General features: G+C 45.2%; 1 protein-coding gene across 1 annotated transcript in view; it reads right to left on the bottom strand.

Annotated features, from left to right (window-relative positions):
• PDIA5 (protein disulfide isomerase family A member 5) overlaps nucleotides 1-859 on the bottom strand; it is a gene marked incomplete at its 5' end in the record, with an annotated part of 83,299 nt that extends 82,440 nt beyond the window's left edge. The window contains 2 exon segments of the mRNA XM_080919472.1: nucleotides 695-808; nucleotides 812-859. Of these exon segments, the coding sequence (XP_080775598.1) occupies nucleotides 695-808; nucleotides 812-859 (162 nt within the window).
• Nucleotides 860-12,407: the final 11,548 nt, after the last annotated feature.

The raw sequence follows: 12,407 nt of genomic DNA, 5'->3' as shown, positions 1-12,407 counted from the left end.
GTAGAAGAAGGACACTACATCCTGTCACACACCCACAGCCACACCTCAGCCCCGGGGGCACACCCGTCCCCACTTCTTCGGCATCCCCGTTCCGTTAAGTCCTTCTATCCCCGCATAGTCTGCACCCCCGTTCACCCTCCTCCACTCCTGTATCACTCCGATATCATTTTGCAGTCTCCAGAGCTTGTTCCACCGACTCCTCAGCGGACCCGTCTGACAACCACCTTAGTGGGTATCTTTACGGTCCCCCACCTCGTGGAAGAAACGCAGACACATTTAAAGATCCAGGGCGCCACACTGCTCGAAAAGTGGTCCGGGCTGAAGCCGGCGTCACGGTGGGAGCAGAACTCCTGGAGGTGGCGACCCCACCCAACCCGTCACGCGCCCTTTCTCCGGGGGTCCAACCCACGAGCAAGTGTTCCTGCTGCGCAAGTGGAAGGCAGCCTCCAACCCACACTCACACAGGTGCAAGCACCGCCCGGAGGGTCCTGCTTAGGCTGAGGACATCCCAGACCTGCATCCCGCAAAGTTGTGAGGGAGCCCGAACCCCGAGAGAGAGATCACCCGGCCCGGCCCCGATGGAGCGCAGAGGATCAGGACCTCGCTGCCACCAGGCGAGCACGCCCCCAACCAACCCGGACCGCGCGCGCCCATGGCCATGCGGGACGCACGTGTCGCCGGCCCGCAGCCTCACCCCGATCGCCAGTAGCAGCCCCCACGCCCGCGCCATCCCCGCCGCCTCCTGCCGTCTGCACCCGGCTCCCGCGCACGCCTGCCAGCTCCACCTCGGCCAACAGCTACGGCCACTTCACAGCCGCTCCCCGCCTCCGAGTTCCCGGTGCCACGTCTGCCAAAGCATGCGCACCAGGCTAGAAGAGGCGGCCTGGGGAGGTGCCTGCCGGGAGTTGTAGTTCATGAGAGGCTCCAGATGCCTCTGCCTTGGATTTTGCCTGAGGACACGGAGCAGTAACTGTGGGGGATGGGGTGGGGGCAGGAAGGCTGAGGAGTAGGGACTGTGGTCATTAGGAGGCCTTGCTCTGTGCCGGTAGCTTCCGAACCAGCAACTCACTCTGCCCCAGAAGTTAGTTTCTCCACCCTGAGAATTAGCAGGCAACTCAGAGAATTCCAGTCATTTGAACTTAGGTACTAATTGTAAAGTCTATCGTGGCCTGTGGGGGATGGGAAAAGCCATCTGCTTCCCAAACTTCCACCTTCCTCCTTCTTTTTCCTCTTGACTAAACATTATTGAGGTGTCAGGAAACAATTTAGAGAGCCCAAAAATGTTAAGTATAGATTACCACACGATCCACTTACTCCTTAAGCATATACTCAAAAGAACTGAAAAGTGTACTCAAATAGTATGTGCACACCAATATTCCTAGCAGCGCTGTTTACGATATAGTCAAAAAAATTCAGAAACAATCCAAATATCCTCAACGGACAAATAAAGAAAATGTGATCTACACGCGTACAATGGAATGCTATTCATGCAATAAAAAGAAATACAAACTACCACCATGTGAACAAATATCAAAAATATATGATGCTGATTTTTAAAAAGCCAAATGCAAAATTTTCACCTACTATAACGACTAGATTTATATAAAAGATCCAAAAATTGGGGGGGGGGGGAGTTGTTGCTTTGCTTTTGCTTTTGCCTTGTTTGTTTGTTGTGCAAGCAGATTACTGGTTGTCTGAGCTGGGAACGGAGGAAAAGGAATTTCAGCTCGGACAATCCACTGAGGATGATGGAAATCTTTCAGAACCGGATAAAAGGGGAAGCGGCACAACATTATGAATGTATTAAATGTCACCAGACTATATCCTTTAAATAGCTAGTGAATAAATAATTAATGATAATTAATGAATGTTAATTACCTAAACAAAAACTGTAAAACGGGGCCTGGACAGTGTCTCCATAGTTAGGAGCACTTGCTGGAGTTGGTTCTTACATGGCAACGAACAACCATCCTATAAATCCAGTTCCAGGGCATCTGATCCTGTCTTCTGATCTCTAAGGGCACAAGGTAGGATTGTGGTACTCATACATATGGGTAGGTCAAACACCCATAGGTGTAAGGCAGTTTTTTTTTTTATGTATAACAAGACAAAACATTTTCTTTTGACTCCTCTTTGTCATGTACATCATCAGCTTGTCATTCATTTGGAAAAGTCTGTTGGACACCTACTCGGTCCTGAGGATGCAAATGGACAGGAATAAGATGAACAGAGGAAGTGTACAGTCAGGAGTTGGAAGATAGTCCCTGAGTAATGTTGCCTGCTGTCTAAATCCTCTCATTCCCCCAATTTCCAGGTGTACAGCCCTTACCCTTAATGATACCCATTGTTCGTCTTTAGCTGTCTGGTCTTGCAGAAACAGCGTGTGTAAACAGACACACAAGCCTACATCAATTTGTGTCAGGGATACTCACAGCAACACAGACCTCCCTGTGAAGTATCCAGAGCTAATTGCCACATCTTAGCAACCATCTCTTTGTGCAAGGGAGCTAACTAGCCACATTGTAGCAACCATCTCACTGTTCCTTCAACGTGATTCAGGAAAGTGTTGCATGTGCTATTTTGGGGTAAGGCCCCAGAGATAGGGCTGTACCTGAGTTACTTGGTTTTATTGATTGTGAAGGTGAGTTGGGTAATTAGTCCAATAGAGAATTGCATCTTAAGTGGTGGCTGCTGATGGAGCCTTTAGGCCAGCTCAACCGAACTTGTAGAGGCGGAAGATTATGCAGAATAACTGGACCAGGAACAACTGCTGCTCCTGACCTGCAGGCTCCAAGCTCCCTCTCTGAGTTAGGCTAAGCTCCATTTGTCTAAAGTCTCAAGGCCACACATGCTTAGACATCACCCTTGGTTCATCCCTTCTCAAGAGACCCATCTAATTCCTCACCATGCCCTGTTAATTCTAATTCAAAATACAAGCATTCTGCTGTCGCTGGTGTGCCCCACTTAGACAAAGGTAGCCGCAGTCTCCTGTGTGCCTGCTATTCCTAATGATCCATGTGGTGATGTCACTTGGGTCTTACTAGTCACTTCCCTAAACCTCTCCAGTGGTTTCCTGTTTCCCTGTGACCAGTGGTCCTCAATCTTCCTGACGCTGCGGCCCTTTACCACAGTACCTCATGAAGTAGTGACTCCCAACCATAAAATTATCTTCACTGCTACTTCATAACTGTAACTTTGCTACTCTTATGAATTGTGATATAAATAGCCGATGCATGGGATATCTGATATGGGAACTCTGTGAAAAATTGTTCAGCCCCCGAAGGGGTCGCTACCCAGAGGTTGAGAACCTCTGCCTTATAGTATCAAGTTCCTCCATGACCTGCAGTCCTGGGTCTGCCCTGTAGACCTCTCCCAGATCATCATCCCATTCTGGCCCGTTCAGCTTCTGTCACTTTGACCATTATTTCCTGGGTCACATCCCCCCGGGAGCAGCTCCTACTTCCTGTACTTTCCAGACCTATGTTGGACTGGCATATCCTAATCCTTGGGAGCTCTCCTCTGTCCCCATCCCTAGCAAAGCATAAAAGGCAGTTTCACCCCCACCTCCCTGAGCCTCCTAACTCCCTAGCTCTCTGTCCCTGCTTTGCCTGCACAGACCACAGTCTGTACTTTTTATTCTGTTCTATCCACGGGTCCGACACTCCTAGATCCAACCAACTGTGGGTTTAAAACATTCTGCAAAAAGATCCTCAGCTGTACTGAACCCGCATACTCCTTGCTATTTTCCCCCTGAACATTGAAGTGGAGCATCTGTTTACATAACATTTGCATTGCATTAAGTATCATAAGTAGCAGAGAGATAATGTGAAGTAAACAAGAGCTATACACAGGCTATGTGCAATGTTAGTCTGTCCTACACGAGGCACTTGAACAACCCTGGAGTTCAGTGTCTCTGTGGATAATGGGGGTATTCTAGGAACCAATCCCAGAGGATACTGTATTTACTTGTGTTTATTGTCTGTTTCTTTTCCTGTTTACCATCCCACTTCCAGAGCTCCAGACAGGACCTGTGCCATGGGTGTTTCCAGTGCCTGGGAGAATGGCCCTGTGAAGTCATATTGAGGAACTTCAGAGATTTCTAAAACAGATTGGAGACATGGCTTCCTCAACACACTCAGCAACTTCAAGCTCAAAACTCCCATATTAAAAAGTGAGACATGCATTTCTTGTCTGGGAGTCTATTTCTCGTCTGCAAAAGAAAGCTTTTGAGAAAAACTGAACCCCTCCTTGTGTTAGTGCTGTGTCCTTGTGACAAAATGTCCCACAGGAGTGTCTTGAGGAAGCGATCATTTGTGGTGACTCAGTGTTCCTGGGTCCAGAGAGCATGGAGAAGCACAGTTCTCACCATGTTGACCAGGAAGCAAACCCAGAGCTGTTTGGGCTAACTGGCTTGCTTCTTTTTCCTCTTTATTCAGTCTGGGTCCTCAGTCTATGGGATTGTGAGGCCTACATTCAAAGTGGGTCTCTTCCCAGAACCTCTTACTTAATTATTTCTGGAACCATTGTCACAAACATTCCTACGCTGATGCTGAGGGGAAAGCAGGCAGACCTGAAGGAATATTTCCTGTGGGTGTGTTAACCTCAAATTTAACAGACAAGGGTAATCTGTGATGGTAGAAAAAAAAAATCAGTTTGGGAGAAACAAATGGAGACTCCCAGGAGCATGAGGAAGCATTGTGGGAGTGGAAGATATTATAGTTAAATGATAGTTGCTAGATGGCTTATATATAATAAATGACATAGAAAGTTATGTATTAATTGAGCCTAGGTTGTTATAGCAACATTTGTACAGTGGACTTTTAAAAGGTCTAAGTAACAGGAGGTTTAGTGAATCTTCTAGCCATTAGGACTCCTTGAAGCTTCTTCTAAGACTGGCTCAAGTTCCTGGTCTATGGATCTTTGAAATTCAATTGTCACAAAGAGAAAGAGGAGGAATAAAGGGAAAGGGTGAGGGAGGGGATGCTGTATAATAATTTCCTCTGAGCTGAAGCATGACACCCTGAGGGAAAAGCTCACCAAGACTCAGAAGGTTCTAAAAGGAGGCCTTTTAAGATTCGGAAAGTAAACTCAGAAGTATTAGTAAGTCCCTAAAACTTAGCAGTTTTACAAGCTTCCTCTTTCCCCCAATATTAAAAAAGCAGTAAAGACAGCTGAGGAGAGACTCCAGCTTGTAGAGCTGCCTACGAGTTGTGCAGAGAGCTCAAAGGTTCCAACCTTCATGAATTCATCACCCACACTCGTGTAGGCTGTAGGTATATTGTACATTGTATAAGGATTAGCCTTGGATTATTCAAGTGCTGACTTCTGTGCCCCCATATCTGGTTGCAATCGTTATTCTAAGAATCTCTTGCAAAATTGTGTAAACATTGCTCCCAATTCTTCTCTGATTTGTCAATAAAGAAACATCATCTAGTGACTGAGCAGAGGATAGAATAGGGCTGGACTTCCTCCAAGCCAGTACAGGGGGATAAGAGAAAGTTGGGGATTCCTGACAAGGAGAGGGTCTAGCAGACAACATAAGAAAACACCTGGAGAAGCGAGAACCAGATCAGTTAAATGCAAGTATCTTGAGGATTTTGGCTAAGAGGTAGCCATATTTAGAGAATTATAATATATTAATACTGCTCAGTTGTTGTGCCTTAAATTTGGCTATATAAATATAATAGTCCTGTCTTAATTGTTTGGGAGCTAACTGGAATAAGAGAAAAACTGTAACACTTATAAAAATTTACTAACAATGGGCTTTCGGCAAGATGCAGCTGCCTGATAGTGACTCCCTTATTCCTGTAAGTACCCCAAAATAATATACTAATTGGTTCACCAAGCCAAACTTTGGCAATATTGATACTTTGGTTTATTGTTGGTTACCTATCTGAGTACACATTAGTTCATGTCTGCCCAGGAATAATGTCACACAACAGGGAGAGGGGACAGGAGTGGGAGAAAGGGAGGGAGAAAGGAAAAAGGAATGGAGGAAGGAAGGGAGGGAAGGAAAAAAGAAACACCGGCAGCCCTGTACCTAAGAGCTGAGAGCCAGGTAACCAGAGGACGAGGGACTGAGAATAAAAGAATAAAAATCTCCAAGAAAACAGACCATTTCATTCTGCAATTGAAACAAGCTAAAATGGGATTTATGTCTCTTCTGGGAATGTTTAGCAATTCTAAGCCCCACTCTCCTTGAAATGTTAGGAGAAGAGCTCAGGGCAAGTGCATCCCCCCTCCATTAGGGCCTGCGATGGGAACCATTCGTTTCCCAGCACCAGCCCCTTGGGGTTTGCTTACAGAAACGCCTGTCCTGTGCTGTATTTTGATTTTGACCTCACCTTCCATTCATGTGTCAATCCCCCCCATCATCTCGGCTGGGATGAAGACCAACATGGTGACCATTTTGTCACAATTAGCACAATGGGAATTGACTCACAACAAAAAAAAAAGGGTCAGGAGAGATACTGGTGAGACACAAAAGAATGTGTTCTGTTCGCAGCCATGTATATAAGGCACAAGAGCAGAAAGGAACAGACCTTTAAGGAAAGAGCACGAGGAATTGCTGAGAGGACTCCCTTGGGATGCTGGCAAAGTTTTCTTCTGCTCTCTGAATTTAGATGTATGGATGTGCTCACGTGAGAACTCATCACACACATTCACAGATTTATACTGAACAAACATTATATTTTGATAAAGTTCAAGATTTGAAAGAAAAAAAAGAGGGATGAGATAAGAGGTAAGAAAAATCAGTTTTGAATAGAGAATGTTAAAAGACACCAGGTCTCAAAAGAGAAGCAGCTAAGAAATCTTATGGTAACATCTAGGCCTGGGTGAAGGAGCCAGCTAAAAGGAATTGGGCCAGCTAACATAACACAATACCCACAATTCCCAGGGGCTGCTTTATAAGCCTTTGACCCCACCCATCGCATCTACCTTGACTGGCTGATAGCAGAGCCTTGCTCATCATCAGTCCCATACCCTACTAGTCCAGGACCCAGTTCCCCTTCCCTACAATCCCGTAACATTTCGTATAGACCGTGGTCCTTTAGAACAAGGGCAGTGATTAAGTCAGAGAGACAGATACAACAGTGCTTTCCAGGAGTGGCGGGGAAGTAAACAAATAGGGATTTGTTTACTCCAGGCAGAGTTTCCAAGTGAGCCCTGTGTTGCTTTTCTGCGACAGTGTGAACAATCACTCATTCAATCCAGATAGGGCACCAAGGACAGACCAGAGTAACAATTTCACCCACAGACTAACGAGCCAATGAGAGTTGGTGGGGCAGGGGAGGGGAGTTACTTATGAGAGGGAGGGTTACTCAGCTGGGTCACCAAAAGCCCTATCCAGCACACAGACTGACTCAAAAAAGCTGCATCTCTGGAGCCCCCATGCCCAGCCAACCCTCCCCCTTCTATATACTCTGGTGCTTCCCAAGATCAAGTGCAGCTAGAGCAGAATTACCTGCAGCTACAGCTGTGTGTCTTGATCTAAGGTGTGAATCTGCTGATCAGTCTCTCCCCACCCCCACCACTTCTACCATGGAATGTTGACCCTGCACCCCCTCCTCCCCCGACACTTCCACCACATAATGCTGATGTAGACACACATTGTGAGGGTCTCCTGTGTGTAACCACAGATGCTCTGATTTCAACACAATGGCTATTTCATGCCTCTAGATAACATAATTCCATAACAAGGGTGTCTCAGCTTCTTTTCCTACATGCTGTGATGAAATCCGCTTGACAAAGGAACTTTTACAGGCTCACAGTTCCAGGTTACAGTTTGGAACTGAGCTGGTCACCCAGCATTCACAGTCGAAGGCAGAGGGTAATGAATTGGAGCATACCTACCTGTGCTCCATTCATTTATCTTCATTCTGCCCATGAAGTGGCACCGCCTACATCCTGGGTGTGGCCTACCGCCTCAACTCAACTAAGAAAATCCTTCACAGATATGCCCTACCTTGTGGGTGTTCCTAAGGCTGCTGAATTGTGCACCTAAGGGCTGAAAATGGAGAACTACCTTTTCAAAAATTAGAACTAGGAAAACTGAGTATCTATGCAAATGAATGCATATTGTGTGCCATCTTTTAAAATTAACTAAAAATTAATGAACCAAAGCCTTAATAAAGGCCACCAGATGCCTCAGCAAGTAAAGGCACTTGCCACCAAACCTGACAACCTGCGTCCAGTTCTTGAGATCCTTAATGGTTGAAGAAGAGAACCGATGTCCTACAAGCAGTGTGCAAATGTACACACACACACACACACACACACACACCAAGTATAAAAATTTTAAAACATAAGGGAAAGATTCATAACATTGAATGTAGCAAATGATTTATTAGATAGGAAGTAAAAAGTTCAAGCAACAAAAGAGACAAATTAGATTATGTCAAATTTTGAAACTTTTGTGCATCAAAGGATTCAGCAGAGTGATGGTCTTCAGAATAAGAGAATTTGCTTTTAGATGGTGTATTTAATGATGGGGTATTGTCTGAAATTTAAAAATAACTAAACCATAAATAAATAAATAAATAAATAAATAAATAAATAGATAAATAGATAAATAAATAAATACATGTAAACGCTGTGGGGGTCAGCAAGTTGGTTTAACAAGAGAGAGCACTTTCCACAAATCCTAACAACCTGAGCTAGATCCCTGAAGCTCACGTACTGGAGAAACCTAACTCCTGCAAATTATCCTCTGACCTTTCCACACATTGTGCTGCAGGCTCTAAAAGCCAAGGAAAAGCAAAACAAACAACCCACAAAGCAGTTACTCGGGCTGGTTTGGGTGTGTGGGTACCTCTCCTACAGTCTCTTCCTTCCTTAGTTTCTTCCTCTAGATAGAATCCCATTCTAAAATAGCCAATAAAAATGATCTATTACCATGTATGGGCAATAAAGAAACAAAAGTCAGGTAAAAGGCTCTGCCTCCCTGCATTTTTGTTTGGAGGTGGAGTTGTTTAGTTGGTTGGTTTGAGGCTTTTTGTTTGTTTGTTTGTTTGTTGGTTGGTTGTTTGGTTAGTTGGTTGGTTTGGAGCTTTATTTTTGTTTGGTTAGTTGGTTGGTTTTGGTTTTTCACGATAGGATTTCTTTATGTAGTTCTTTCTGGCTGTCCTGGGATGTGCTTTGTAGACCAGGCTACCCTCAAACTCACAAAGATCCACCAGCCTCCGCCTCCCGAGTGCTGGAATTAAAGGTGTGCACACCACCACCTAGCTGTTGTTTGTTTGTTTGTTTATTTGTTTGTTTTCTGAACATAAGTTTATCGAGAACTGCCAGACTGTCACAATTTGTTTTCCTGAGGCAGCCTTCATGTCTTGTCTCTTGTCAGAATTTCATATCACAAATAGATAATAATTATTTTAAAAGCTGGTTTTAAAATGAAGACTATGAAATACACATTGCAAAATAGACACGGATTTTCTCACTACTGTCAACATTAAGAAAACACTAACTGAATCACGGTGATCTACCACCTCACATCTAAGATGGCTGCTATTAAAACGGAGAAATGAAAAAGGATGGAGAAAAAAAATTACTGGCAAAATCGGGAGTTAATTGGAATCCAAATACATGGCTTTGGTGTTGTGAAATGGTGCGGTTGGAATCCATATACACTGCTGTAATGTGAAATGGCATGACTCGTTTAGAAAATAGTTCTCAAACATTTAATTACCAGGTGCTAGCTCAGGGATAGTTCAGTGCTAAAACATAAACCAATAACTGGGTTTAATACCCAATACCCCTCAAAATAACCCAGCAAGGTTCTTGAAAAGAAGTGTGCCCCATGTCCACAGCAGCATAATGCACAGTATCAGAGAGGTAGAATCACCCAGGGTCCCATCAACAGATGAAGGGACAAAAAAGTGTGGTGTGCTGGGGAATAGTATATATCTGTGAACAGGGATGGGGTGGGTTTGACCCACCGAGACTGTGTTGAGAACATAAATAAAACTTGATGGCATTGTGATTAAAACAGTTGTGGGTTGCAGAGACGGTACAACAGTTAAGAGTACATCCTCCCCTGGCACAAGACCTAGGGTTCCATCCCAGTGCCCAGGTCAGGCAGTTTATATCAGCCTGTACTCCAGTTGTAGCAGATCAGACGCCCTCTTCTGGCTGCCACAGACACCCTCACTCCTGACCCCAGACACACGCAAACAGACACATAATTAAAGAGATACATTTTAAAAATGAAGCAAGCTGGCCTCCAAAAGAGACTTAGTCTTCTTACATGAAATGCATAAAGAAGCCAAATTCAGCAGCAGAGAGTAAGATAGTGGTTGTTAACAGGGGAGGGAGAACTTCCTTTAATTAGCAAGATGTTGCAGTTGCACCGGATGAGTCTGAAGATTGGTTTGCACAGCAACACAAATGTACTTAGCGCTACTGAGTGCACACCCCAAATAAAGCTGGTCGGTGGCAGCTTTAATTCTGGCACTTGGGAGGCAGAGGCAGGCAGAGCTCTGTGAGTTCAAAGCCAGCTTGGTCTACAGAGTAAGCTCTAGGACAGCCAGGGCTACACAAAGAAAACATATCTCCAAAAGAAACAAGACGAAGAAAGAAAAAGAGAAAGAAAGGACAGGGAAAAAAGAAAAAGCGACTAAAGTGGGATTCTGAGGGTCCTGTCATGAGTATTCACCTCTCACTCGCCAAGTATTTCCAGGCTCCACCCACAATGCATGGAGCCATCAGAGGAAAGACTGGAGAGAAACAAGGCCTTGGCCGTCTCTGCTCTAAGAGACCCTCATGGAATTCTTTCTTGCACTGTGACCTTCGCCATCAAAAGCTGAGATCCTGAGGTGAAGGTGTCCCATCCTTCCCTTTCTGTCCTTGGGGGGTCTAGGGGAGGGAACTGGACACCTGACAGCCTGACAGGCCATGCTGGATGGACTTGTACTGCTAGTCCCAAAAGTTCAACCCAGAAGGCAAAACCTGCCAAGGCTGGATTTTTAGCCTATTCATCACATACTTCTGGCCTGGAACTGTGGAAGGTAGCTTCTCACCACAGGGCACCAGTAAAAACCGGACACTGACAGTAAGAAACAAAAGAGAAAGAACAAATCAATCAACCAACCAATTAATCAATCAATTAAAGAAGAACCCAATAACAGAACATCAAGGATAGGGATGGAGCAGCTTTGGAGATGTTAGCAGACCTATGCTTAGACCCCCATGATGTTAACAACAAAGTCCCCAAAACCACTCTTTCCTTGCCCCAGCTGAGAAGGTTGCAGTTGCTGTGCAGTGAGAAGATGCAGGTTTGGGCATTGCTCATCTACAGCATCACAGAAAGGCCTGAAAGATTTTCAGTCAGCTTCTATCCAGAGAACCCTGTCATGTTTTGGTCCTGGCCTGACCCAGATGGAATGTCTTGGCAAACTAGGGTCTACAGAAACACACTCTTCCAGAGGTATAGGGGAGTGTGTTACCAAGTTCACTCCTCAGTTTCCCAAACTTGACTTCCTCCAGAAGGTCCATCTGAATGAAGTCTACTTTATCAGGTGACTACTCAAATGTCACCTGACCTAGCTGCTCAGGTTCTGGGGGACTCCCTTGGAGACTCACTCACCCTCTGTAGACTTTGCGATTAGACTTGAATCATCTGTCCTGTGCCCGAGCATCCATCTGCCCAAATACCTAAACCTGAGCATTATTATATCATCCATTTTATTTATATTTTAGGCTCCCTCAAGTTCTGCTAGGAAGAGTTCTGCAGACCCTGGGACTAAAGGACTGGAGGACTGAGAACTCAAGCCCAGTACCCCTGCTTGTCCACAGACACTGCTCCTAGCCCACCTCATTAATTCTCTACAAGAACTAAGTCTTTCTGTCCATCCTGAACTACCTGCTGTACCACATTGCTGGGATGAACCCCCTGACTCTGGATAGTACTCTGTCCTTCAAAAGAACCATGAAACAATGAGCCCCTCCCATCCACCCTTGGAAATTTGCCCAACATTATTCTGAGATACACTCTATCATGGGTACGCTGAGGGTTATGAGGCAGCTGAAGGCTGTCTGCTTTCCTCTTGACCTTGGGTATTACAAACACTGTGTGACTGGAGACTGATCCGTGTCTCTATTGGCAGTAAATTCGTAAAAGTTTGCTTCTGGGTACTGGAAAGATACAGGACACGTGACTTCATGCATTCTTATGGGGGAGAGGTAATGAAAGGGGTGCAGATGAGAGAGGAGAAAGTAAACATGGGAGCCATAAGAACACAGGAACAGGGGTCTTGTGGAATCAGAAATACAATTCTGTGGGGGGCGGGGCCGGAGAGATTGCTCAGTGGTTAAGAGTACTTGCTGCTCTTATAGAGGAGCCAAGTTGCTAGCATCCACATGGCAGCTCACAACCATCTCCAGCTTTAGGGATTTTAAACTCTGGTGGC

The sequence above is a fragment of the Micromys minutus genome, assembly GCF_963924665.1.
Source record: "Micromys minutus genome assembly, chromosome: 7".
In the NCBI taxonomy this organism is placed as follows: domain Eukaryota; kingdom Metazoa; phylum Chordata; class Mammalia; order Rodentia; family Muridae; genus Micromys; species Micromys minutus.
Note: the sequence above shows the minus strand (reverse complement) of the source record. Positions and strands in the feature narration are given on the sequence as shown.